Source organism: Heterocephalus glaber, unplaced genomic scaffold, assembly GCF_053883595.1.
Source record: "Heterocephalus glaber isolate CG9 unplaced genomic scaffold, H.glaber_assembly_v1.0 deba00000470, whole genome shotgun sequence".
In the NCBI taxonomy this organism is placed as follows: domain Eukaryota; kingdom Metazoa; phylum Chordata; class Mammalia; order Rodentia; family Bathyergidae; genus Heterocephalus; species Heterocephalus glaber.
The window spans coordinates 411,168-434,496 of NW_028258145.1; the positions used below are offsets into that span (position 1 = coordinate 411,168).

Sequence of the window (23,329 nt, forward strand, 5' to 3'; positions counted from 1 at the left end):
CTACATAGTGAGTTCAGGGCCAGGCTGAACTACAAAGCAAGACCTTGTCTCAAAAAACCAAAACAAACAAACAAACACCAAAAAAAGAAATTGTCCTGATAGAGGCCTAGATGTTGAATTCAGCAGACAAATACTTCTTATAAAAAGTATCTATTAATAAACATGTTCAGAGAACTAAAGAAAACCATGTTTTAAACATCTTAAATTTAAAATCAAGTAGAAGACCAGGCACGTTGGTGTACACCTGTAATCTCAGGGGCAGGAGGATTTCAAGTTCAAGGCCAGTTTAGACTGCAGAGTGAGACCCTGTCTCAAAAAAACCAACCAAACAAACAAACAAACAAAAACCCTCCAAAATCCCCAACCAAATAGATGCTATCAATAAAAACATGGTGGTTATTAAAATAAGCAAATGGGACCTCCAGAGTTAACAAAAAAATACAATAACTGAAATGAAAAACTCACTAGGGGCTCAACAACAGCTATGAACTGGTAGAAGAAAAATCAACCAACTTGAAGATAAATCTTTAGTGATAACACTGTGTGCGCTATAAATGAAAAGGAAGCAGAGAGCTATGGCTTTTTTCGTTTTGTTTTGGTTTTTGGTTTTTTTGGTACTGGGGATTGAACTCGGGTCCTTGCACTTATATAGCAGGTGGCCAAACCACTGAGCTAAATCCCCGGCTCCATTATAAAGATGACTTCTTTTGTTGTTGTTGTTGTTTTGTTTTTGGTACCGGGGATCAAACTCAGGACCTTTTGCTTGCAAGGCAGGCGGCAGAACCACTGAGCTAAATCCCTGGCCTGAGCTATGGCTTTTTAAAGTGAATCACTAGGAATAGCCTACATTCCTGCACCTACTCAGACTGTTATTAGGGTCATAGAAATTGGATTTTCAAACCCCAGTCGATGGCCTTTTAATTTTAAGTCACATGGGGCAGGGCCTTAGAGCGCACTTCAGGGAAGACAACTATTTTCTCGTTCTGAGGTTCTTTATAATCTAAACAGCACCTGCAGGTTTGGCTGATCTGCTTCTTCATGGCATTAATGGACTTCAACAAAAAGTGTAATTCAGAGCATTTGGAGGAACATTTTTAAAGAAAAGGTCTTGTTTGAAGCCAGCTGTCCTTTCATCTGGACTGTCATTGATATAGGAGATGAAATGTGGACCTCCAAATAATATGAGGGAAATATTATAACTCCCAATCTGTTAGATGTCTGATACATGTAGGAACAATGGAGGTTAAGGGTAGGAAAATATTTATTGAAAGGATAGCTCCTAATCGGCAGGAGGGGTCCTGATTGGGTAGCAAGGGACCCCACTTTACAGGGAAGTTTTATAGAGCAAAGCCACATGGGTACAACGTGGGTTAAAGCTATGATCAACCAATAAGGTTACATGTATAGTTGCGTAGGTAATAGTGATCCAACCAGGAAGCAGGTCACTAGCAAGAGTACAGGGAAAGAACAGAGAGCTTCTCAGGTAGGTGATGGATCTGGGGGTCCTGGTCACCCACTGAAGTGACTGAGACCTATCTAGGCTTTACAAGACCAGGTGTTGCCACTTAGCTCATCCCTTGAGGAAGTATGTAGGCCTGGTCCTTTTGTCATTATCTTGAAGCTTGGCCCCTAACCGGTTTGTTTTCACCTTTTGTCCTAACTTTCTGAGGGCTCAGCCCTGTCTGACTGCCTATAATATTTTACCTAACTTACTGTCTATAATATTATCAAGACAGCAAGGCCTAGACTGTCCCTCCTTGGAGGATCCCTATGCTCACAATACAGTCTTCCTCCCTGTGCATATTTCCAAATGACTAAGTTGATTGTATCTGACCTCAAATGACTGTTGATTGAAAATGCTTCCTTGGTTAGAATTTATAACTGTGCAATCTCAATAAATTAAAATTACCATGTTTTTAATGGGTAGGAAGGGCTAATATATGTAATTGTCAACTTTCTACCCCCAGATCTTTTTTTTTCTTTTTCTTTTTCTTTTTTTTTGAGCAGGATCTCACTGCATAGGCTAGGCCAAGCCAGGTGCTGGTGACGCACACCTGTAATCCCAACACTTGGGAAGCTGAGGTAGGAGGACTGCCATAAGTTCCAGGCCAGTCTGGGCTCCCTAGTGACTTCAAGGCCAGACTGGACTACATAGAAAGACCCTGTCTCAAAAAAAAAAATCCTATGTAGTCCAGGCCAGCCTTTAACACACTATGTAGGCCAGAATATCCTTGAACTCTTCCTGCCTCAGCCTCCTGAGCACTGGGATTACAAGTGTATCACCATGACTAGCTCTCAAATTTCTTTCAAATGTCTGTACATTTTAATAAAAAAATAATATACATGGAAATATTCTGGCCAGGTGTGGTGGTTCATGCCTGTAATTTCAGCACTTGGGAGCCTGAGGCAGGAGTATCACTGTGATTTTGAGGCTAGTCTGAGCTACACAGTGAGTTCAAGACCAGCCTGAACTACATAACGAGACCCTGTCTCCAAAAAAAAAAAAAACGGAGATAAAATATTCTGAAATAATGATCTGTGGTCTACATTTTCTACAAAGAACTATTATGTTTAAATACCAATAAATTATTTAGTCATGCTTTTTAAAGTTAAACAGAATGGTAGTGAGGCAGGAGATTAGGGCATGGCAAAGTGGTTGGGCAATTAGGTGTGAGCTGTCAATCAGAGAGATTCAGGACATATGTGCAGAGCAGTGTCCGAGCCCTGTACTTGACACCAATCAGAGGGTGCCATCTTTAGTTTTGGCATGAGATCAAGTAGGTTTCTGATGGCGCTGATGTCAGAATTGGGGCATAGCAGACAGTGGCCATGGAGCTCGCTGCTCACTCCACCAATGTTGGTATTGTTGCTGCCTTTTTGATTTGTATCCTCTGTTATAGCCTTTTTTTAAAAAAAAATTTCTTCTTTCATTGTGCACAAGTGCTGAGAGTCTGAGGCCCCATTTCTGCTGTGTATATATCCTGATTCAGGGTTTTTATTCAGCAAATCGTTCATTCTTCTGTCAGGAAATGTCATATTCAAATCTGTTCATATTAAACCACTGTGAAGCAAAAAAAAACAAAAACAAAAACAAAAAAAAGTGAGACTGTTCACCGGGCCACCCTGCACTCTATGGGTGGACTGCACTTCTTTTCTTACTTTAAATGGCCCAAACTCACTCTGTACAACTCTCCCCCCCCATTAACTTTATTGGTACATTTTAGGTATAAAATACAGTTAGATTCATCATTGGGGTCTTGTACCATTACATGATCATCTTGGTTCTTATTTTTTTTCCCCTTCCCCTGCCCTCCCTTCCCTATTTGCAAAGACCTTGTTTCCATTTTTTTCCTCTTCTCATACTTTTTCCTTTCCCTTTTTTTCCTTCCCCTACCCCTCCCAATTCCCCTGCTCTTTCAGATGTTTTCTTCCTGTTACACAATATCAGTTATACATTTTTAAAATTACAATATTAAGATCTAGGAGACATTACCACAGATTTTACAGAATTTAAAAGGATATAGAAAGCATATTACAAAAATCTTTTTGGAAATAAATTTGACAACTTCTAAGAAGTACCTTGGAAGACAAATTAATGAAACTAACTCTGGAGGAAATATAAAATTTGAATAGCACCTATTAAAGAAAGTATATTCCTAGCTTGAAAACTTACCTATATGACAACAGCAGGCTCATAAACATTTTAACTGATAAATTATATCAAACAATTAAAGCAGAAAAAAGAAGGAACACTTCTCCCCTCATTTTAGGAACTCAACATTGTGCTAATCCTAAAACTGGATAAAGATAATAGAAGAAAAAAGTATCACCATAGATAGAAATTTGTTTAACAAAACAAACTATTAGAAGTCAGATCTGGCAGTATGTAGAAAGTGGTTTTCTTATAGGGATGGCAGTGTTGGTTCACCATTGGAAGATCCACCCCCAAAAGTCATCATTTTAAGAGAGGAAAGGAAAAAGCCATATGATCCTGTCACTAGTTGGAGAAAAAGTATTGGACTAAATTCTACAGCTTGTCCTTTTCAGAGCACTTTTCTCTCTCTTTTTTTTAATCTTCAATAAATGAAAAAACGTCGACATTTTTTGACTTGTTCAATTCTTTGAATAGGACAAAAGCCTGGAAGGGACTCCAGGGCACCCCAGCACCTGTTAACAGTAGTTTTGTTTTTACTTAGAGCTTTAAAAGAGGGAAAATAAAATCTAAGTATGGGAACTGAAAACCCCCAAACTTCTTGTTTTCCCAGAGTAACAGAACATCTTCAGAGAAGTGAAGTTGCTGTCGTAGCTGGTTTATCTGGGGTTGGTTGTCTTCCCTGACTCAGTAGAATTTCCTACTTGCTTATACCATAGAAGAGAAGTCACAGTCTTGACATTCATGAATGAGGACAAGCCTAGCCACAGTTAGCCTGATCTGTAGATTATATGCTAGTTTGACCCCCCTCTTGAATGGGGAACTTCTGCCTGGTCTGGTGGACATGGAGACAGGGAGACAATGCCCCCTCGTTGGGATGGCACTCTGGTCCCACCCAGGTCCTCACATGCGTTGATGAAGCCTCCACTGCTTGCCAAAACCCACATGGTCACTCACTAACTTCAGGACAAGGTTGATAGAGAGGAGAGGAGCCCAACAGCTGTTTGAGGTGAGGGATAAGGACCATTATCCTTCACTCTGAACCCTGACTGTGTGCATTACTGGAGAAGGTGAACTTCTCTTTCTCTGTTTAGTTTTACCTCTGAGTGGGTTTCTGTTACTTTGAAGGGAGCCAACAACACAATCAGGGAAAGTATTTCTAATACAACAAACATTCCTTGTACTGCATAAGGAATGATCCCTTGAACTGGGAAGAGTGAAGTTCTTTCAAAGTCCCTGCCTCGGCCCCTTCTTGCCTGAGGTGTTGCAGGAGAAGGTGCAGGTGTCTTCTCTGCACATTTGCTCAAGGAAAGGCAGGTACCCACGTGGCTCATGGAAACCTGGCTGGACAAACCCATCCAGCCCTGCTTCTGGCCACCTGACCTGGCTTATGGGGCAGAACATTTTGGTTTTCTTATAGGATATGACTTGGTCCTTGCTTGTCCTCTCACTCAGCAAAAAAGCAAGAAAGAGAAAACATAGGAAAGAAAAACAAGGAAAGAGACAAGAGACAGAGATAGAAAGAAGAGAGAAAAGAGATGAGAAGGGAAGGGAAGAAAGAAGAGCAGAGCAGAAATATTTTCATCAGGCAGAGCAAGTCTCAGCCTGCAGGGCACGAGTTATTTCCAGAATTTATTTCCTTGTCCTTTTGACCTCCCCAGCCCTTGTTCCAGCTTAGCTGAAGATAATGACAAGGCTTGTTTCTTCCTGTTTCCTTTCTCCTACTTTTTGCTCGTAAGACCCACTTACAGAACTAATTTGAGTTTACACAACAGAGAACATAAAAAGCTATTTTCAGTTTACGTTCAGAAAACAATCCAAGAGTTTGCCAATGATTGGAGGGGTTGCTAAGAGAAAAACTGCAGATCCAAAGTTCTCAGTGAGATATAAATATGCAGAGCCATGGTAGTCCAGCTTCGTTTTCTCTCAATATGCCACTTCTTTTGTTTATTTTACTGTATTTTGCTTTTCCAGACAGGGTCTCACTATGTAGCCCAGGTTGGGCTCGAACTTGTGATCCTCCTGTCTCAGCTTTCAGAGTGCTAGGATTTCAGGTGTGCCCCACCACTTTTAATCAATACCCTGGTGCACTGCTGCATGCTGGATGAAGTGAATTTCCCTGCTCTTTGCTGATGTCTCAAGAAAAGTCAGAAACCACAGCTGAATCAGCTCTTAAACTCTTCTGTGGCAGAATTGGCCCAGGTTCCCAGTCCTTCATAGGTCACAAGGAAAATCCTGAGTCAACTGGACAGGATGGGGCCTGGGGTGGCGGCAGGGGGGGAAGGTATTTGATGAACTACTAATTTCATATTTTTTACATTAGATAATTAAATTTGGAAATACAAAATACAAAGTATAATAGTTTCAATATCTAATATTAAATGTATATGGAACTTCCAAATAACATTTCCCCCAATTTTACCTTTGCATATTTAGTTCATAAATATAAACACTTTTTAAAAACATTCTTTCCATATTGGGTGTTTTCACTTGGTCACCCTTGATTCCTGATTAAGACTTAAATGAAAAGTTCTTCAAATTCTCGGTAGTCACCATCAACAAGAAACTTTGCACAAATAGGTGATGTAAAAAAGTTTTATTCATATTTAGGATGGCCATTTAAAAACTTTTGACAGTATAAATCACCCTTCCAGGACCTGATGATCAATTCTTTGTTTTCACTGATGAAATGTAATGCTGGCATTTCTTGGAACAGTGCCGATTCTCTCCAAACCCTGGGAACATTTTTACCCGGACTAATTCACAGTAACAGAGGAGGAGACCTTGCTGGAGACTGGTGCCTAGATTGGCAGCCAGGCTAGGACCGGGCTTCGTCCCTGAGCTGTTTAGACGTGGAACTGTGGGCAATCCCTGTGGGAACACATGGTTCTAAGGATGCCAGTGGCTCTTGAAAACTAACACTTCAACTGACTGCGTTAGTCCTCTGTCCTACAGTAAGATGGCTTCTTCCAGCCTCCCATCTGTGGAATAGGGATCACAATAGTACCTATCTAGTAGAGTTGTTATGAGGATTAAATGTATGGCATGACTGGCACATGGTAAGTGACATCTATATATCAAATAAAGCAAGGAGGTCAAGAGGCTCTAGAGGCGACCCTGCTAAGGTGTGGATGAGTGTCCCCCAAAGAACAATGTGGGGCCATTTGCTGCAGAGCCAGAGGAGGAGGGGAGAGGCCTGAGGACACCAACATGAACAAGGTGAAATCATTGCAGAAGGATAAAGTTCAACAGTTTATGATCTTCACACAATCTAGTGAAAAAGCTGCAGTAAGTTGTCTTTCTCAAAATGACTGGAAGCTAGATGTTGCAACAGATAATTTTTTCCAAAATCCTGAACTGCATATACGAGAGAGTGTAAAAGGGTCATTGGACAGCAAGAAGTTAGAACAACTATACAATAGATACAAAGATCCTCAAGATGAAAATAAAATTGGAATAGATGGTACAGAGCAATTCTGTGATGACCTGGCACTTGATCCAGCCAGCATTAGTGTTTTGATCATTGCATGGAAGTTCAGAGCAGCAACACAGTGTGAGTTCTCCAAGCAGGAGTTCATGGACACCATGACAGAATTAGGATGTGACAGCATAGAAAAGCTAAAGGCTCAAATACCCAAGATGGAACAAGAATTGAAAGAACCAGGACGATTTAAGGATTTTTACCAGTTTCTTTTAATTTTGCAAAGAATCCAGGACAAAAAGGATTAGATCTAGAAATGGCCATTGCCTACTGGAACTTAGTGCTTAATGGAAGATTTAAATCCTTAGACTTATAGAATAAATTTTTGTTGGAACATCATAAATGATCAATACCAAGAGATACTTGGAATCTTCTTTTAGACTTCAGTGCAGATTGCAGATGACGTGGCTAATTATGACGAATAAGGAGCATGGCCTGTTCTCACTGATGACTTTATGGAACTTGCATGCCCTCAAACTGCTGGGACAAAAAGTACAACAGTGTAGCACTAAAAGAACCTTCTAGAATGTACATAGTCTGTACAATAAATACACCGGAAAATTGTACAATTTCTGCTGGCTGGACTGAACTGAAGATCAATCCTCACTATTCAGACTAAGGGTTGAGACAAAACTTTAAGGATACATTTTGGACCATATCATATTTCATTCTTCAAATGGTGGTTTGGGCTTGTCTTCTAGTCTGGGCCGCTCTAAACATTTATAATTCCAATGTTGTGGATTTCATTTTAATATCTGTGGACCATCCTAGTTTATTCTCCCATAAGTCTTTGAAGCTTTATGGTGATTATTTTGAGGTTTCCATTCTTGCATAAAGCACAGTGCTGTCTTCATCAGAAAACAGTCTGGCCTAAGAATTAAACATAATGAACATCACAAACAATTTATAAAAACTTCTTAAATATATGCTTTGGGCTAGTTGCAAAGACTATGCTGATAGCACTTCCAATGACAGTGATATATTTAAGTGTATGGGATCTGGAATGGTGTTTTGGTTTGGAAGGATTTTTTTTTTCCTGGCAAATCACATGTATTGTTGATGTAAGTAGAATATCTGATGAGAGAAATGTTAAAACAACCATCATGAAAATTTTTTAGGATAACTTGGTGCCTACTTGAAAAATGTATTGTGTTTTAGACTCTCAAAGTTTCAAAAAGGTTCCACAGAAATAGTCTGCACTCACCAATGGTCCTACAGGGAGCTTTTATTTAGCAGATGTCTGCATAATGTTAGATTCTTCTCTTGTCTACATTATGTACCACATAATTGGATTTAATTATGCTTTTGAAATGCTCAAATGCCTATCAAATAAGTTAAACTATTTAATTTGTTTTGAATGTTTTTAATAGCTATACAATACAATATCCTCAATTTAGGCATGAGGGTTTATTTTTACTTTTATTTTTTTTCTTCCTTTTTGGTCATCGCGCTATGGAACACAAATGAAATTCTCTTAATTTATGAAAGGATAGTATGAATTAAATTTTGGAAATGGTTGTGATGAGCCATGAAGTTCAATCTATATAATATAGGTACCGCTCTTTCAGACAAGTAGTCCATTATTGATGACTTCTTATTTTGTTGAAATTGCTTTAACTGCTAATCACTGTGGTTGCCAAATATTTACTTCGGAGCAAAGATTTTCAAACAAGCATATACTTGATAAAAAATACCAATCTGGCTTCTATTTTTGTAAATTATTTAGTCTCTACTGTTTTTGTGTTACATTAGCTCCATTTTCAGGTCAAAGCAGAATGCTGTCTTGTATGGAACTCCTCCCCTGCCGTTTTTGGTTTTTTGGTTTTATTTTTTTGGTTAGGGGACCCATGAACAGCTTTCTTGCCTAAATTGCTCATTTTTGTTTACTTACTGTCATGTGAAGAAGGGTTAATTGCTTTCTTAAACATTTCTGTAAGGCAAATTTAAAAATGCTGAACTTCAAGTTTTGGATGACCATGGTCTTTACTAGGAACAGATTTTGCCTGGTACATCCAGGTACTCTTTGGGGCCTAGTATTGATATCAATAAAGGAATGCACTTCAGAATAGCAGCACATTTTATGCTGATGCAGAAGTGATTTCAAGAAACAATGACCTATTAAAATTGCTTTTTATTTACATAATTTTGAAATTGATGAGTTATTTTATTACTATTCCAGTCTTAACTTTTAATTCAAGAATATAATATTACCAAAAGAAAATTTTGAAAATTTCTATTCAGGTTATTGGAATTATTAAAAGAAAAAAAAAGAGAAGAATCCTGCTGTTTTTAGTGTTTCCTGATTTCATTTTTGTACATATGAAGAGGAATTTCAATTATGAAAAATTTTAAAGATATAAAAATATATGTACTTTTATTTACTGTCTTGAAGATTTTGAGTTACAATATTATTTTCAGATTATTTCAGGTATACTGTGTTTTGAAATGAGAACCCATTTTTTTCCCCATTATAAATTTATTTTCATAAAATTCTGATTTGGTTGTGGCCTAGTGCCTTGGGTTTTACAGATTTTTCTTTTAAATGGAAGATCTTTTCAACAAAATAGTGTTTGTCATCAGTTTGGTACTAAACATTTATAAAGCTTTGAATATAGTTATGTACCATAAAAGTTAAGGTTGTTCACTATGATGGCATTTTAGAATTAAAGCTATTACTAGGGCTGAAAAGAGAGAGAGAGAGAGAGAAAAGAACAATGTGGGGCCTTGTGGAGGTCCTTAGTTGCTGGGGGAATGCCCCCGGGAGATCATAAGATTCTGACTTGTCCTCTCTCTGCTTCCTGGGTAGTGATGCAAGCACTCACTCTGACAAGGGTTCACGCTGACATTGCCACCTGCCAACCTCATTCAAGGCCCAACCAATGGGCTACCTGATCTTGGACTTGAATTTCTGAGTTGTGAGGCACATCAACCTTTTCTAAGTTAATCGCCTCAGTATTTGGTTGTGGTAAAAAAAGGGAAGCTGACTAGTACGATCAGATGCTTAATTAGATGTTCTAAATTGTGACTACCACTCAAGAATTTAGTCTCTACTGTATGTTTAGATGTGGGATGTAAGCCTCAGTTTCCTAGCCCAGCCACACTAAGGACCCAGGAACCCATGGTATAATGACCCACAGATGAAATGGGACATCACATATTATGTGCAAAACATGACAAGTCCTTGACAAATGACTGTTAGGAAGTGGCAGAGTAGGGTGTGAGCCCCAGAGGCTGTGCTCTGTATGCTACAGCTGATTGCAAATCTTTCCAATCTGTGGTTTATTCCTCAGTTATCAACATTTGGGAGGTTTTTCCATATCTCTAACCACGCAGGGAGTCCTTTGGCAAAGGTGCACGGGCTGCTGGACCAGTCATTCTGAGCTGGAAGTAAGTTCAACTCCTTCATCTCATCCATATTTTATTAGGAAGTCATCAGAAAATTAATCAAGTATAAAACTTTAAACATTAAATGAACCACTAGTATCAAACACACAATTCACCTAGGCACACTGGATTTCTCATGAAGATGAGAAGCGAGGTCAAATATGGCATTTCATTTTACAAATATCTTTTCATTTAATAGCTGTGAAAAAGAACTTTAAAAAAAGCTTTGTACAACTGTTAGCACTGAGGAATAGCTTAAAGACCTGTAAGATAAGTGAAATAGGTCATCTTTTTATTAAAATACAGTATCTCTGTCTCTTTCCACCATATATATATTTTTTCTCTTTAAATAAATATATTATGTATTTTTATTTTTTATGGTGCTGGGACGGAACCTAGGGCTTCGCATATGCAAAGCAAGCACTCTAGCGCTAAGCTACACCACCAGCCCTATTACTGCTTTTAATGGAGATTTACTTGACAACATTCAGAAGGTGCACTGGGGCCATGGAGTTTACTTAGTTCAGAAAACAAATATTGTACTAAAAGCAATAGGTAGCTAGGGTTGGTGGCTTACGCTTATAATCCAGGACTTTGGGAGGCCGAGGCAGGAGGATTGCAAGCTTGAGTCCTGCCTGGGGAACTTACCAATACCCTTTCTCAGAAAAAAAAAAAAATTGAAAAGGGGCTAGGGATGCAGTTTAGTGCAAAGGCCTTGGGCTCACTCTACCATACCTCAAACGTAGTTCAAATAAAAACATCAGGCAGAAATGGATCCTTCTAAAGCAGAAGGCACTTGGGCTTGGCACATCTTCACTTTGCTCTGCTCACATCAGGACTTCTGAGTCTTCCAGGGAGTCATCAGCAAACAAAAGTTCATCTGGGGATGTGCTCCCCAAGGGTAGTGTGCTACAGTGGGACCACAAGACACCATTCTGTCCTAGTCTGTCTTCTGGTAAAACACTGTTCTTTTCCCCTGGGGCTGTAGCCAGGGGCACAGATGCCTGATTGTCCCACTCCTCACTGCCCCCGTTCAGGATGTACCTTTCTTCCTGAGGTTTGTTTTCATGGACCTCCACCTTGACCACGCTTGCGCCCGCACTGGGGGTACAGGAGGCAATTATGGAGTCGGGGTCGATGTTCATGTCCAGCTGAGCAAGTGCCAGGCCCTCGGCTAAGCCATCACAACTCTTGGACAATGGGGTGTTCACATAGACGACCGCTGCTTTGTCCTGCGCATCAGGCAAACTCTCTGAGAGCTTTTCTAGCTGCAGCCTCAGCACTGAGAAGGTGGGTCGGTCCAAGGGGTCCGCGCTCCAGCAAGAAAACATGATTTCGTACCTGAAAGCAAAGAAAAGGTGAATGGTCGCTGGGGATTTAGCTCAGTGGTTTCGTTGCCTGCTGTGCAAGCACAAGGACCTGAGTTTGATCCCCCGTACCATTTAAAAAAAAAAAAAAAGAAAAGGTGAATGGTCTCCAGGCATGGGACCCAGTTCCCTTAGGGCAGTGGTGGCAACAACCAGACTGTTTGTTATCACTGAAAGTGCTAAAAGGTTCCCATCACTGCCTTAGGCCATCCCACCCCTTTGTCTTCATCTAATCTTTCATTTAATCACATTGTAATCAGCATTCATTCCACTTTTGATGAAAAGTTTTCTTTTTAGTGGCCTAAAGTTTATTCAACTTTTGTAAATGTTCCTTGGGCATTTGACAAGAAAGTGATTCTGGTTCCAAGGACAGAGGATATATATATATATGGTAATTATACCTACATCTTTGCACACAATGAATGTTTAAGATTCCTCCCTCCCTCCCTTCCTTCTCAGTACTGGGAGTCCAGCCCAGAGGTGCTCTACCACTGAGATACATCCCAGACCTTTTCATTTTACTTTTTTATTTTGAGACAGGGGCTCACTAAGTTGCCCAGGCTTGGCTTGAATTTTCAATCTACCTGCTTCAGCTTCCCTAAGTGCTGGAATTACAGGCATGCATCACCATGACTGGTAGTCCTTTTATTTATACAGGGTCTAGCAAACTATGGCCCATCGATAAATCTGTTCCAATGACTGCTTTGCAAATATTGTTTTATTAGAACATAACTACATATGTTTGTGTCTTGTAACTACTTTTGCTACAACTGTTGTAACAGAGGCCCACAAAGCCAAAAATATTTACTATTTGGCACTTTACAAAAAAAGTTTGCTGACCTCTACTGTATACATCAAACTGGGCTGTGATCAAGGGAGCTGAGTTAGATGGGATGCTGATATCACTAGGGTTAGGAAGGCCAAGACCTGGTGTGGCACAAGGAGGGGAGGTATGTGGAATGGAGTATCACTCCATCTTATCTTCCCAACTGCCCTGTCATTGTCACTCTGTGAAAAATGACAGTGTACTCAGGGAGGTGATAGGATGTGCCCTGGCCATGAAGGCAGCAGGGGGATCAGATTCAGACTGAACAATTCTTATGCCCAAATGCTTGTCATGATCCTCTCTGGCAAGCTCTTCCCTCTTTTCTGGGTGGTTCCTTCATTTCTGGTGTCCAATATAATTAAGAACTACAAAGGAGGGACATGTAAAGGAGCACAATAAGACAGAGAAATGACAATTAGGAATCACTACCTGAGCAAAGGAGTTATACCATCATTTCATTTTGATCCTTTCTTGTTTTGAGAAATTGATATTTAATACCACTAGATTTTAAAAAATGACCTGGATTTAAATGATCTGATGTATCCCATAGATTATTGGTATTTATGAACAGAAATATGCAATTCCCATATTTACACTTAAAAATCCTTTGCCTAATTCTACCACTACAGGTGCTTCATCCACAACAGATCCCAACCATACAGAACTCTAATGCTGTCTTTTCATTTGTCTACTTTTTTAGTCTTTATCAGTACTCACACACACTTGAGAGGTAGGAACCCTCCAAGTGCCATGCACATGAAAGGATGGAACCTGCACTCAGGAAACTGAGACAGTAGCAGGCATGATTCCCTGTGTTACGGTCCTGAGCGTCATTTGAGGTATAGAGGCTCTCTTTCATTTTCCAGTCTTAACCTCAGTAGATGGTCCCTTAGGCTTGGGAAACAATTTTTGTTTCTACTTTTGAGGTTTTCATAGTGTAAATCAATTTTGCATGACTCCTTGTTTTCCACAGAGCCTTGATTGTTTGCAGTCTGAGATGAGCTTTGAGAAATTCAGTCCTTGGAGACATAATGTCCTTTTCATTCCTTCATCAAGGGGCTGCTGCTATTTAATTCACTTGTACTTATTCCATGTCTTAGGAGAAAGTGTTTAAACTATATATTTTTTCACATAGAATATAGTAATGTCACTTTGGTATTTCTTTTCCTTTTACATTCAATAACTTTATAAAATATAAATGACTTTTTAAGACACAGTGAGCATATATACTGTTTAACCTACTCCTACAAAAGGGCAATTTCATAGTGGTGACCCAAGGTGATGAATAGGAGGTCCTGCATCTACCTGGTAGGTAATAAGAGGGCTGGAATGTTTAGTGATTTAAATTTTATGTATGGAAAAATAAAGTTTGGTAATTGCCATTGTAAATAGTCAGTTTTATTTTTCTCCTGAGACTTTATAAATGATGTAACCATATAGGCTGCTGAGGGGGTTACTCAATGGATAGAGTTTGAGTTGTGCAAGATAAAAGGAGTTCTCCAGATGGATTGTGGTGATGGTTACACAACAATGCGAATGCTCTCAGTGGGACTGAAGTGCACACGAAGTGCATAAGATTGTAAAACTTTATGTTGTGTAAATCTTACCTCAATTTTAAAGAACACTCTCAGATTACAGAATGGCAGTGTACTGCACTACATGTCTGCTCCGAGAAAGGACACCCACCTCATACGGACTATGTTCCATGCCAAGGTCTGATCCTAGCTGCTATCTGGCCAACTGCAACTCTCACCCTTTCCTTTTCTGAGCCTGGGTTGCATCAAGTGGAAGGGGAGAGATAGACAGATCAGTATGCAGAGGAGGGCTTCCTAGAGGGGCAGCAGGTTGTGAGCTGGGGCCCTCCGAGCACAGGGGCAGCAGACTGAGACAGGGCTGGCCTTGTGCCCAGCAATATTTCAGGCCCTTGATGCCCAGATACGGGAAAGCACAGACTGGCATCGGATGTGTGTGTGTAGGGGGGGTTGTGTGGGTCACAAGGGCAGTGTTGTGAGGAGTGGCAGAGAGCCCCTGGGAGGACCCCCAGGAAGAAACCCCTGATTCTGAGCTTCAGCTTCTAGGCGGTGACACAGATGGGACATTATCAGTGAGTCCTGCTGTGTAGAGCATTTATACCTCACAGCAGCACCACTGGGAAAGAAATCTAGGTCCCTACCCAGCAGGGCAGCTGAGGCTTGAAGAAAAGACAGGGAAAGACCCACTAATAGCCAGGGGCACAGCCAGCTCACAAGACACCAGGGCCCTGCTTCAACACTGACCTTGAACCATCATGCCAAATACTTATTTGGGGGCCGGGGATTTAGCTCAGTGGCATGGCACCTGCCTTGCAAGCGCAAGGTCCTAAGTTTGATGCCTGGTACCGCAAACAACAACAACAACAACAAAAACTTCACTGGACCCTGGCTTCTCAGCTAGCACATCCACTGATCACACATTATTTCATCCTCATTTTACGGATGAGGAACCTAACAGGGTGATGCTGTGCCCAGGATGGGCTGCAACTAGCTCTTAAATCCAGTGGTACCTGGTCCGAAGCCCAGCTTCATAGCCATTCAGCCACACTGCCTAACACAGGTCAGATCCTGACAATTTCAGGTTTACTCTAAAGATAATAGGAACCACAGGTTGATTATGTCTAGAAGCATGCCATGATAAATAAAATTTTATTTATTTATGTATTTAGTTGTGGTGCTGGGGGATGGAACCCAGGGTCTAGTGCTGAGCTAATCCCAGCCTCAGGTTACAATGTGAGAGAGGTCACTGTGGTTACCACCCAAGCAATATATTAGGAGCCTGGGGGTGAGGAGAAGGGAGAGTCAAAGGAGCACGCCTTCCCACTCACTCATTCCCTTCTGCCAGATGCCACTGTGATGAGTGGGAGCCCTGGGGTCCTACAGTTTGACAGCATCAGCAATGGGAACAGAAGAGGAGGGGGCTTGGAAGGATATCTGCTGGTTGATGGGACCCAGGGGAGCAAAGGAAGAACAAGGCACCTCCCAAAGATAAAGGAATAGAGCCATTGCTGGGAACCATGCCGCCAGCTGGTAGTGGTGGGGGGGTCCTCAGGGCTGCAGGGCCAAGGTGAGCCCAGCGAGGCATTGTACCATGGAAGTGGGTGGAGGCATCACAGAGAGTGACATCTAGGGCAATGCAGAGAAGTCCTGGTCACTCCAAAGTGGGGGTGGTGCTGCAAGGAAGTGGACCACCAAGGCAGGGTCAGACGGCAGGGCGTGAAGGGGCTCTATGAGTAACACTGTTCTACTTCACAGAGTTGATGTGAAAAACCAGAGGGCAACAAAGCATAAGCATGAGCTCATCTTAGCTGTTTATACACCAATCCCAGCCAGGAGGCAGAGCATTCACTTTATTTTTTAAAAGGAAACGACCTAGCAATGAAAGCACAGAGCTTTCATTGGGAAAGACATTTTTTGTCAGCATCCAGATGCGAACTGAGACCAGGAAGAAGGTCTGTTCACCAGCGCGTTGGCCACCGCTGCCTCTGCAGCCCAGGGCATGGGGCCAGGAGGAGTGTGGGGAACTTAGGCCGTCTGCATCTGCCTGGCTCCCCAGCCACACATGACATGGGTGCTGACTCTGCCACTCTTACCACCTAGTCATCTCAAAGAACACAGACTCAGCATTCCCTTGTTTGGGTCTGTGTGAAACATCTAAAAATCTCAATGTGACTCAGCTCAGACTTTCCTAGGACCCAAGCTCATCAGTGCAAATGTGAACTTTTATTGCCCCAGGAAAGTAAAGAAAGGAATTGCAACAGAACTCTTCTCAGTCCACACTGTTTGATGTAAAGTCCTCATTTTCAGAAGCAAACATGGCCCTTTAAAAAACTACTGTGAAACCCTAGAACTAATTTAATTAGCATTTCAAGATGTTTTTAAGGGGTTTACAGTGTTTGTTTCTGTTTAACGTTAAATATCTACAGAGAATGTTTAAATTTTTTAAAAATTACAGCAAAAGATGCACTGCTATGAATCCCCCTCAGAACACCACACCCCCCATTTAAACACTTATCCCATCATTTTTGCCACTTTCTGAAGCAGTTCAGGAAGTCCTCTTTCATGAGTGTCCTTATGCAATGTGATCAACAATTTGGCAAATGCTGCTGAGTGCCACCCAGTGGAAAGGCAGGCTCATGAAAACATTATGGTGTGTCTTTATCTACCTTATTCACTGAGTCTGGCATCTTCCCCAAAGTCAAAGTCAACCTCTGAATCTTCCGCAAAGTCAAAATGACATGAAAAGTAAACCTTTTGAGTTGATTCAGGACTTTGAGGCAGCCACGACAGCACAATTAAGGGCACTCATGGAAGAGGAGTTGTAGAGCTGCTTCAGAAAGTGGTAAGAACCATGGGACAAGTGTGTTCAAAGTAAGCAGGAATAGGATTGAGGAGGATTAATGATGTCTTTTACTGTGTTAAATTTTTAAAAATTACCATCACTATATTTTTTTAATCACACCAAGCATGGCAAGAATGCCCCTCTGCAAGCCTAGGGCTCTTATTACAAAGGGAGAAGACTCACCATCAAGTCAGGTTCATATCACCAGGCCACAGGCAACATTACAAGACATTGTCATGAATAGGGCAGCAAGGTGCTTGGGAGAGAGCAATTTGTAATGGCGCTAATATTTCATGAGCACATTCTTTGTATGCCTCCTACAAGCTGAACATTCCATACACTTCTTCTTTTTTTTTTTTTTGTTCAGGGGATCGAACTTGGGTCCTTGCGCTTGCAAGGCAGGCGGTGAAACAACTGAGCTAAATCCCCGGCTCCATACACTTCTTTATGCAACCTTTTTTACAACAGCTTTCTGGAGAAAATACAGCTATACTACTTTTGTGGCTAATAATACAAGGCACAGAGAGGTTAAGTCAGCTACCATGGCCACACATGTGGGTAGTTAGGAGGCAGAACCTGGCCTGTCCTCCCCAAGGTGTGGGTCTCTTCTCCATCACTCCCAGCCTTGAGGACAAAGAGGGTTCTGCCAGGACAGAGTGTGCACTGTGGCTAGACTGGAATAGCTCACACCTGGTGGAATACTGCCTTCCAGAGAGGATTTTACAACACTTATTTCCAGGCCCACTTTGTACCAAGGGCATCACGCTCTCCAGGTACAGGCTGAGGAGCCACCTTGTTAGAATAGTCCCCAAGCAATTCTTATGACCAGCCTGATTTTCAAGTTTCCTGATGAAGGATATGAATGTGATTAGCATGTCTGAAATGCTATGTACAATGATAAGGGGACCCAAGAGAGGTAGGGAATCATTCTAATACCTCATGCTTTAGAAACTAAACCTATTTACTGATAGGGTACACTTCCCAGAGGTGCTTAAGAAGCACCTCAAATATCTGCAGATGCCACCCTTGGCACATGCCCACCTGGCTAACAGCCCCTGGGCCCCAGTGGCTGTGTGCTCCTCCGATCTTTGTAGAGTCAAGTGGATGCCCATGTATGATGCCCAGGGATACAGAGATGCTCACTCACAGTTCATCCAGGCAGTCCTCAGGCTGCTTCAGCCTGTGGCCATAGAGAAGGTAGTCGTACATCTCGTGGTTCTGGACTCCAGGATAGGGAGTCATTCCCCGAGTTGCTATTTCCCACATGGTCACACCAAAGGCCCACTGAGAACAACAACAACAAGTTAGGATGCAAGTCTTTCCACCAAGGCTGAATGGACCTTTTCATTGGGAAAGGTCACTTCCTTAAAGCCCAGATGACTGTGCACAAAGCTAGCAATTATGTCTGAGACCCACTGGTGTCCCAACACGGCAGCAACGTGGGGTTGGAGTGTCACAGTTCCCCATTTTTATGAAGCTGTTCTGGGAAATCTGATAAAGGCAGACAGCCTCATCTCACATCAGCATTGCTTAATGCTCTGCTTCACTGCTGTAGCGAGTTTTCTCTGGCCAAGGGCATGATTACACATCACCTCTAGTACAGCATATAGTTTCAAAAAGCCACTGGATGATATACTCTCAATTTATGTGGATAAGAAATATTTTAAGTAGTAGGCAGTAAGTTAGTCCTTTTATAGCAAAAAAGGGGGGGGGATTAATGACAGTCTTATGAAAAACAGATCTTCTGAATGTCACCTCCATCATTTCTTGGTGTGTTCCCCCACCTTTGCATAGAGGGACCCAAAATCAAAGCCATGTACACACCACATCACTTTTACTTGTGTAGACTCGGTCTGCGAGGCTCTCTAGGGCAATCCACTTCACGGGCATCTTTGCGATGCGGCCTTGGCGGTAGTAATCGCCGCTATAAATCTTCTTAGAGAGGCCAAAATCGGCCACGCAGACAGTCATGTCATCTCGCAACCTAGAGAGCAAGTTCCTGTCCTCAGCAACCTCAGAAGCAAAATTTGAAGCTGCAGGTCTCAATCAGATGCATCCTGAAACATTTATGCTAAGTGATGGGGTGGGAGTGTCTGTCTCTACCACTCTTGTCTCTGTGGGGACATGCCCAGCAAGGGCCACCGTGCACAGCAGCTGGGGACACTGAGGGGACATAGACATGGTGTAGCAGGAGCAGGAGGAGCAGCAGCTCCATACCTGACCCTCTGTGGACTGATCTAGTGCTCAGCAGTGCTCCTGCCTGGTGTCTGGAAGTGGCATGGGTCCTGTGGACTAATGGAGCCCTGGGCAGGATGGGGGAGGAGGGAAAATACAGGCTGGAGAAGGATGTGGGGGGCTGCTTGCTGAGGTGGCCAGGTGAGTGCTTGAGGGATTAAGTGAAAAATTAAAGCAACATAACTGCTTTTTTTGTTTGTTTGTCTGTTTTTTGGTACCAGGGATTGAACTCGGGTCCTTGCGCTTGCGCAGCAGGCAGCCGAAACCACTGAGCTAAATCCCTGGCCCCATAACTGCTTTACAGTCCAAATTATTAAAACAGATCCTTGACAAGAAAGAGGAAAAGAAGAAGAGTAGAAAGGGAAAAGAGGGACAGGAGGAAAAACAGAAGGAGAAGAAGGAGGAGTAGGAGGAGGAAGAGTAGGAGGAGGAGGAGGAGGAGGAGGAAGAGGAGGAAGAGGAGGAGGAGGAGGAGGAGGAGGAAGAGGAAGAGAACAGGAGGTAGGCAACTAGCTTGTCCCTGTTTGCTTGACATTATTTTTTTTTGAGTCTTTGGGACTGCTTTGAAGTCTTGGAGCCTTCCTGCCTTTTTGCATCAAATGCTGAGATTACAGGCATGTGTCATTACATTCAGCTTCTGCCTGATAATGATTTTAAAACTAAAAGTCCCATATCCTGGAAAATCTCTCAGTCTAGGGCAAACTGGACAGATGGTCACCCTACCTGGTGGGGAAAAATATGAAGGAAATTTTAATATTAAAAGAAAAGAAAGTTTTCATGAGATTTCCCCTCCATAGCAGAAAAATATTTAAATGTAACAACCCCTTTGGGATTTTAAAAAACGAGGTGAAAGGTAAAAGACATGGAAGGAAGTTGAGAGGAGGGAGTGGCAGGCTCCATGGCCACATCTCTGACCAAGAAAAAGAAATGAGAATATAATGTGAAGTGAAATAAGGCTGACACACAAGTTTAAATATCACATGCTTTCTCTTAGATGGTAAACTCAAAGTATATAAACATAAAAATAAAGAGCAAAATAGAAGATAGAGAAATAGGAAGTAGGGAGAAGTTAAAATAATCCCCCAAATTCTCTATTCTGTTGTTTCAACAGTTTCAATACATATGCTAATTTGTTTTATCTATACTACTAGTTTTTCTTAATTCACTGAAAAGAAAGTTTTGTGCTACTTTAAACAATGACAGTACACTCAAGGATTCCCTCTTCTAGCAACAGTAAGCTTAAAAGGGAGAAATAGTCATTGCCTTCGAAGGGTGCCAGACATAATGGCTCTGTCAGAGAAGGGGGGAGAATGGGGAGAACTGAAGCTCCAAGTTCTCGTATAATGAGCCTTTGCCTGGTGTGTGCCCAAAGCTTTTCTCACATGTACTCATGGTATGAAAGTTCTTTACATGGAAGTATCAGGAAGAAATAGGAACAAAATCTTCACAACTTTTATCAGTGTCCCTTAAGTTATGTAGGTCATTACTTATTATTGTCATGATGTCACTTAACATAATTCTGGGTGCAAAGCTAGCTAAGAAAAGTCACAAAGATCATATCTAGTACATATAGCTGAGTGAGAGGGTAAAAATAAAAAAGTAATCACAGGAAAAAGCTTTAGAGGCTAAAGCCTCTTAGAGGTAGTGACAATGAAGATGTCCAAGCAAAACTCTAACCAGGGTCAGAACCACAGAAATCCAACACCAAGCAAGCCATACTGTTCCCTCCCAAACCAGCCTCTCTCCATTTTTATTTTTAAAATTTTTTAACAGTACTGGGCTTTGAACCCAGGACTTCAAACATTCTAGGCAAGTGTGCTACCACTGAGCTATACCTCCAGATCTCCCTCCATATTTTTACAGCAGTAGGTTGTCTCCCCCAGTCTCACAAAGGTCAAACACCATAAGGTCCAACGCCCTCCAAGATGGTCCTGGATCTTACATGCAGTTTCGAGCAGCTAAATCCCGATGGAGAAAATTCCTGTTGCTCAGATACTCCATTCCCAGGGCAATGTCCACCATGAATTTCAACAGTGTCTGCAGAGGAATATGCTAGGGGTGGAGGAAACAAGAAGAAAGACTGTTGTTAGAAGGAAAGGACCCGAGGAGGGAGATGATGTTCTTATCCTTTAAGGTGTGGGAACGGAAGAAGGAAACAAATCTCTTATCTGCTATCACAAATAAGCTTTTAAATATAAAATTTAAAAACTCTTAAAACTGCTTAGAAAAAACATTCTCTTCTTCCCATCTTTGTAAGTATTTACAGTGATTTACATTTTGTTTCTTCTCATAAGTTATGAGGCCAAAGATGACCTGCTGCAGCCTTGTAAGACAGTGGAATATGGTGCCCATGGCAGGCAGATGAGGATGAGGGGGTCTGGGCTCAGTAAGGGCAGGCTGAGTCTGTTGGAGGGGTACAGTGTTTGGGAGGCAGAAAGCCCACTTAGTAAGAGCTGTTTTAATTATGTATCCATATCTACTATCATTTTTTTCAAATCCCCCCTGCTCCCGTGCTGGGGCTCAAACCGAGAGCCTCACACATGCTAGGCAAGTGTTCTACCTCTGAGCTATGGCTCGGCCTTTCTACTGTCACTGTATTTGAAATGTTTTGAAAGATGCTTTTCTTCTTATAGACAGCAATCAAGCTATTCTTCAGCCTTTATCACAAGACCAAAGTGCAAGAATGTCTTCAGGAGGATTCCTTGTGTTTCACTAAGGAGATACTATAAATTTCAATAGTCTAGCATTTTATCTATTGTAAAAATCAAACTAGATTGCTGTGCTAGAAAATCTACCACTGTTATCATTATGAGGATGACTGATGTAGACCTCCAGGTAATAATGAAATGTTTCATGCAGTCATGGCTTACCACAAGCTTCTGCTATCATGAGTGGATCCATCCAGTACAGAGTCTCCCTAAGGCACTGGATCTGCCATGGCTTGTTCACCTTGGAACATTAGTATTCCAAAATGGCACTCACAAAGACATTGCATTTTTAATGACTTAGATTACCCAACCAAGACCCATGTCAATTACACACTGCGTATAAAAACAAAATGCCTTAATTACCCTTACGCTTCAGTATTGGAGTTTTTAAAAATGGAAACAAATCAGGCATGTATGCTTTATGCCCCTGTTCTGCTTATTTGGGGCATTTGTTTTTCTGGATGCCAACTTCCAGGAAAGGATTTGTGTCCTAGGAAATATCAAATTTTGCTGTCATTTCTGAAGGTGTCACGAGTATCAGTTGTTATAAATTTGTGCTATAATTTCCTGTAATAATTATGTTATTCTCAGAGTGTTACTAAATAGTCTTTTAAAAAATAATTGTGTGGTATAATTAATTAATGATTTCAGCATGATTGCAAGTCACATGATAAACAATTTTTTAAATGCTGTTCCAAGAAAAGGGAGAGGTAGAGGAAAATGGAGAAAGCTGTGGGGAGGAATGGAGAAGCGTCTCTCCCTGTCCCTGGAGGTTGAGGTGTGAGGCTGTGATGGCTGGAGAGCTGGGTGCCATTTGTAACCATGCGGACAGCTGGTCACAAGTGAAAAGCAACATGGTGGGACAATTCTGGATACTTGATGATATCACTGAGGATAGAACTGTTATTGAGCGCAGCTCTGGATCAGTGCTGTCTCTGGGCTTTGTGAGATCCTGAATCTCCAATGTGAAGGCCATTCCAAACTGGGTTTGGTTTTCCATGCTGGTGAAGCCATCCTTCCTGCTGCAGAGCCCAAAAGCCAATGTCAGTGCATTTTCCCAGCTCTTTATCACCTGTCTTCCATCCTTCCTTCCACCTCTTTGCTTTTGTCACACAAGATGCTTACTTTCTTAAACCACCAGGCATGCTCAGATCGCTCATTCTATTCTTAGCTATGTATTTATTTCACTTAATTTTCCACTTTGTTCCCACCACTTGTTTGAGGACAAACATGATGGCAGTGTAGAATATTAAAAAATATCCCCAGTCTGAATTCATCTCCTCCCTGAAGCTCTGAGCAGGT

At 41.6% G+C, this 23,329-nt stretch overlaps 1 protein-coding gene and 1 pseudogene across 8 annotated transcripts in view; one reads left to right on the forward strand and one right to left on the reverse strand.

The window, feature by feature from the left end:
• Positions 1-6,862: 6,862 nt before the first annotated feature.
• LOC106009374 (DCN1-like protein 1 pseudogene) lies at positions 6,863-7,682 on the forward strand (annotated as a pseudogene).
• The window catches only part of Mertk (MER proto-oncogene, tyrosine kinase), a 107,081-nt gene continuing 91,079 nt past the window's right edge, over positions 7,328-23,329 (reverse strand). For 6 of the 8 annotated variants that reach the window (XM_021257966.2, XM_087202588.1, XM_004844311.3 and 3 more), the window contains 4 exons: positions 21,262-21,371; positions 18,909-19,068; positions 18,232-18,368; positions 10,539-11,858 (listed from right to left, as the gene is read on the reverse strand). In XM_021257966.2, coding sequence (XP_021113625.1) covers positions 11,345-11,858; positions 18,232-18,368; positions 18,909-19,068; positions 21,262-21,371 — 921 coding nt within the window. In that variant the 3' untranslated portion in view covers positions 10,539-11,344. Of the gene's footprint in view, positions 8,004-10,538; positions 11,859-18,231; positions 18,369-18,908; positions 19,069-21,261; positions 21,372-23,329 lie in introns of those variants that run through there. The other 2 variants (XM_087202600.1, XM_087202614.1) reach the window with 1 other exon arrangement.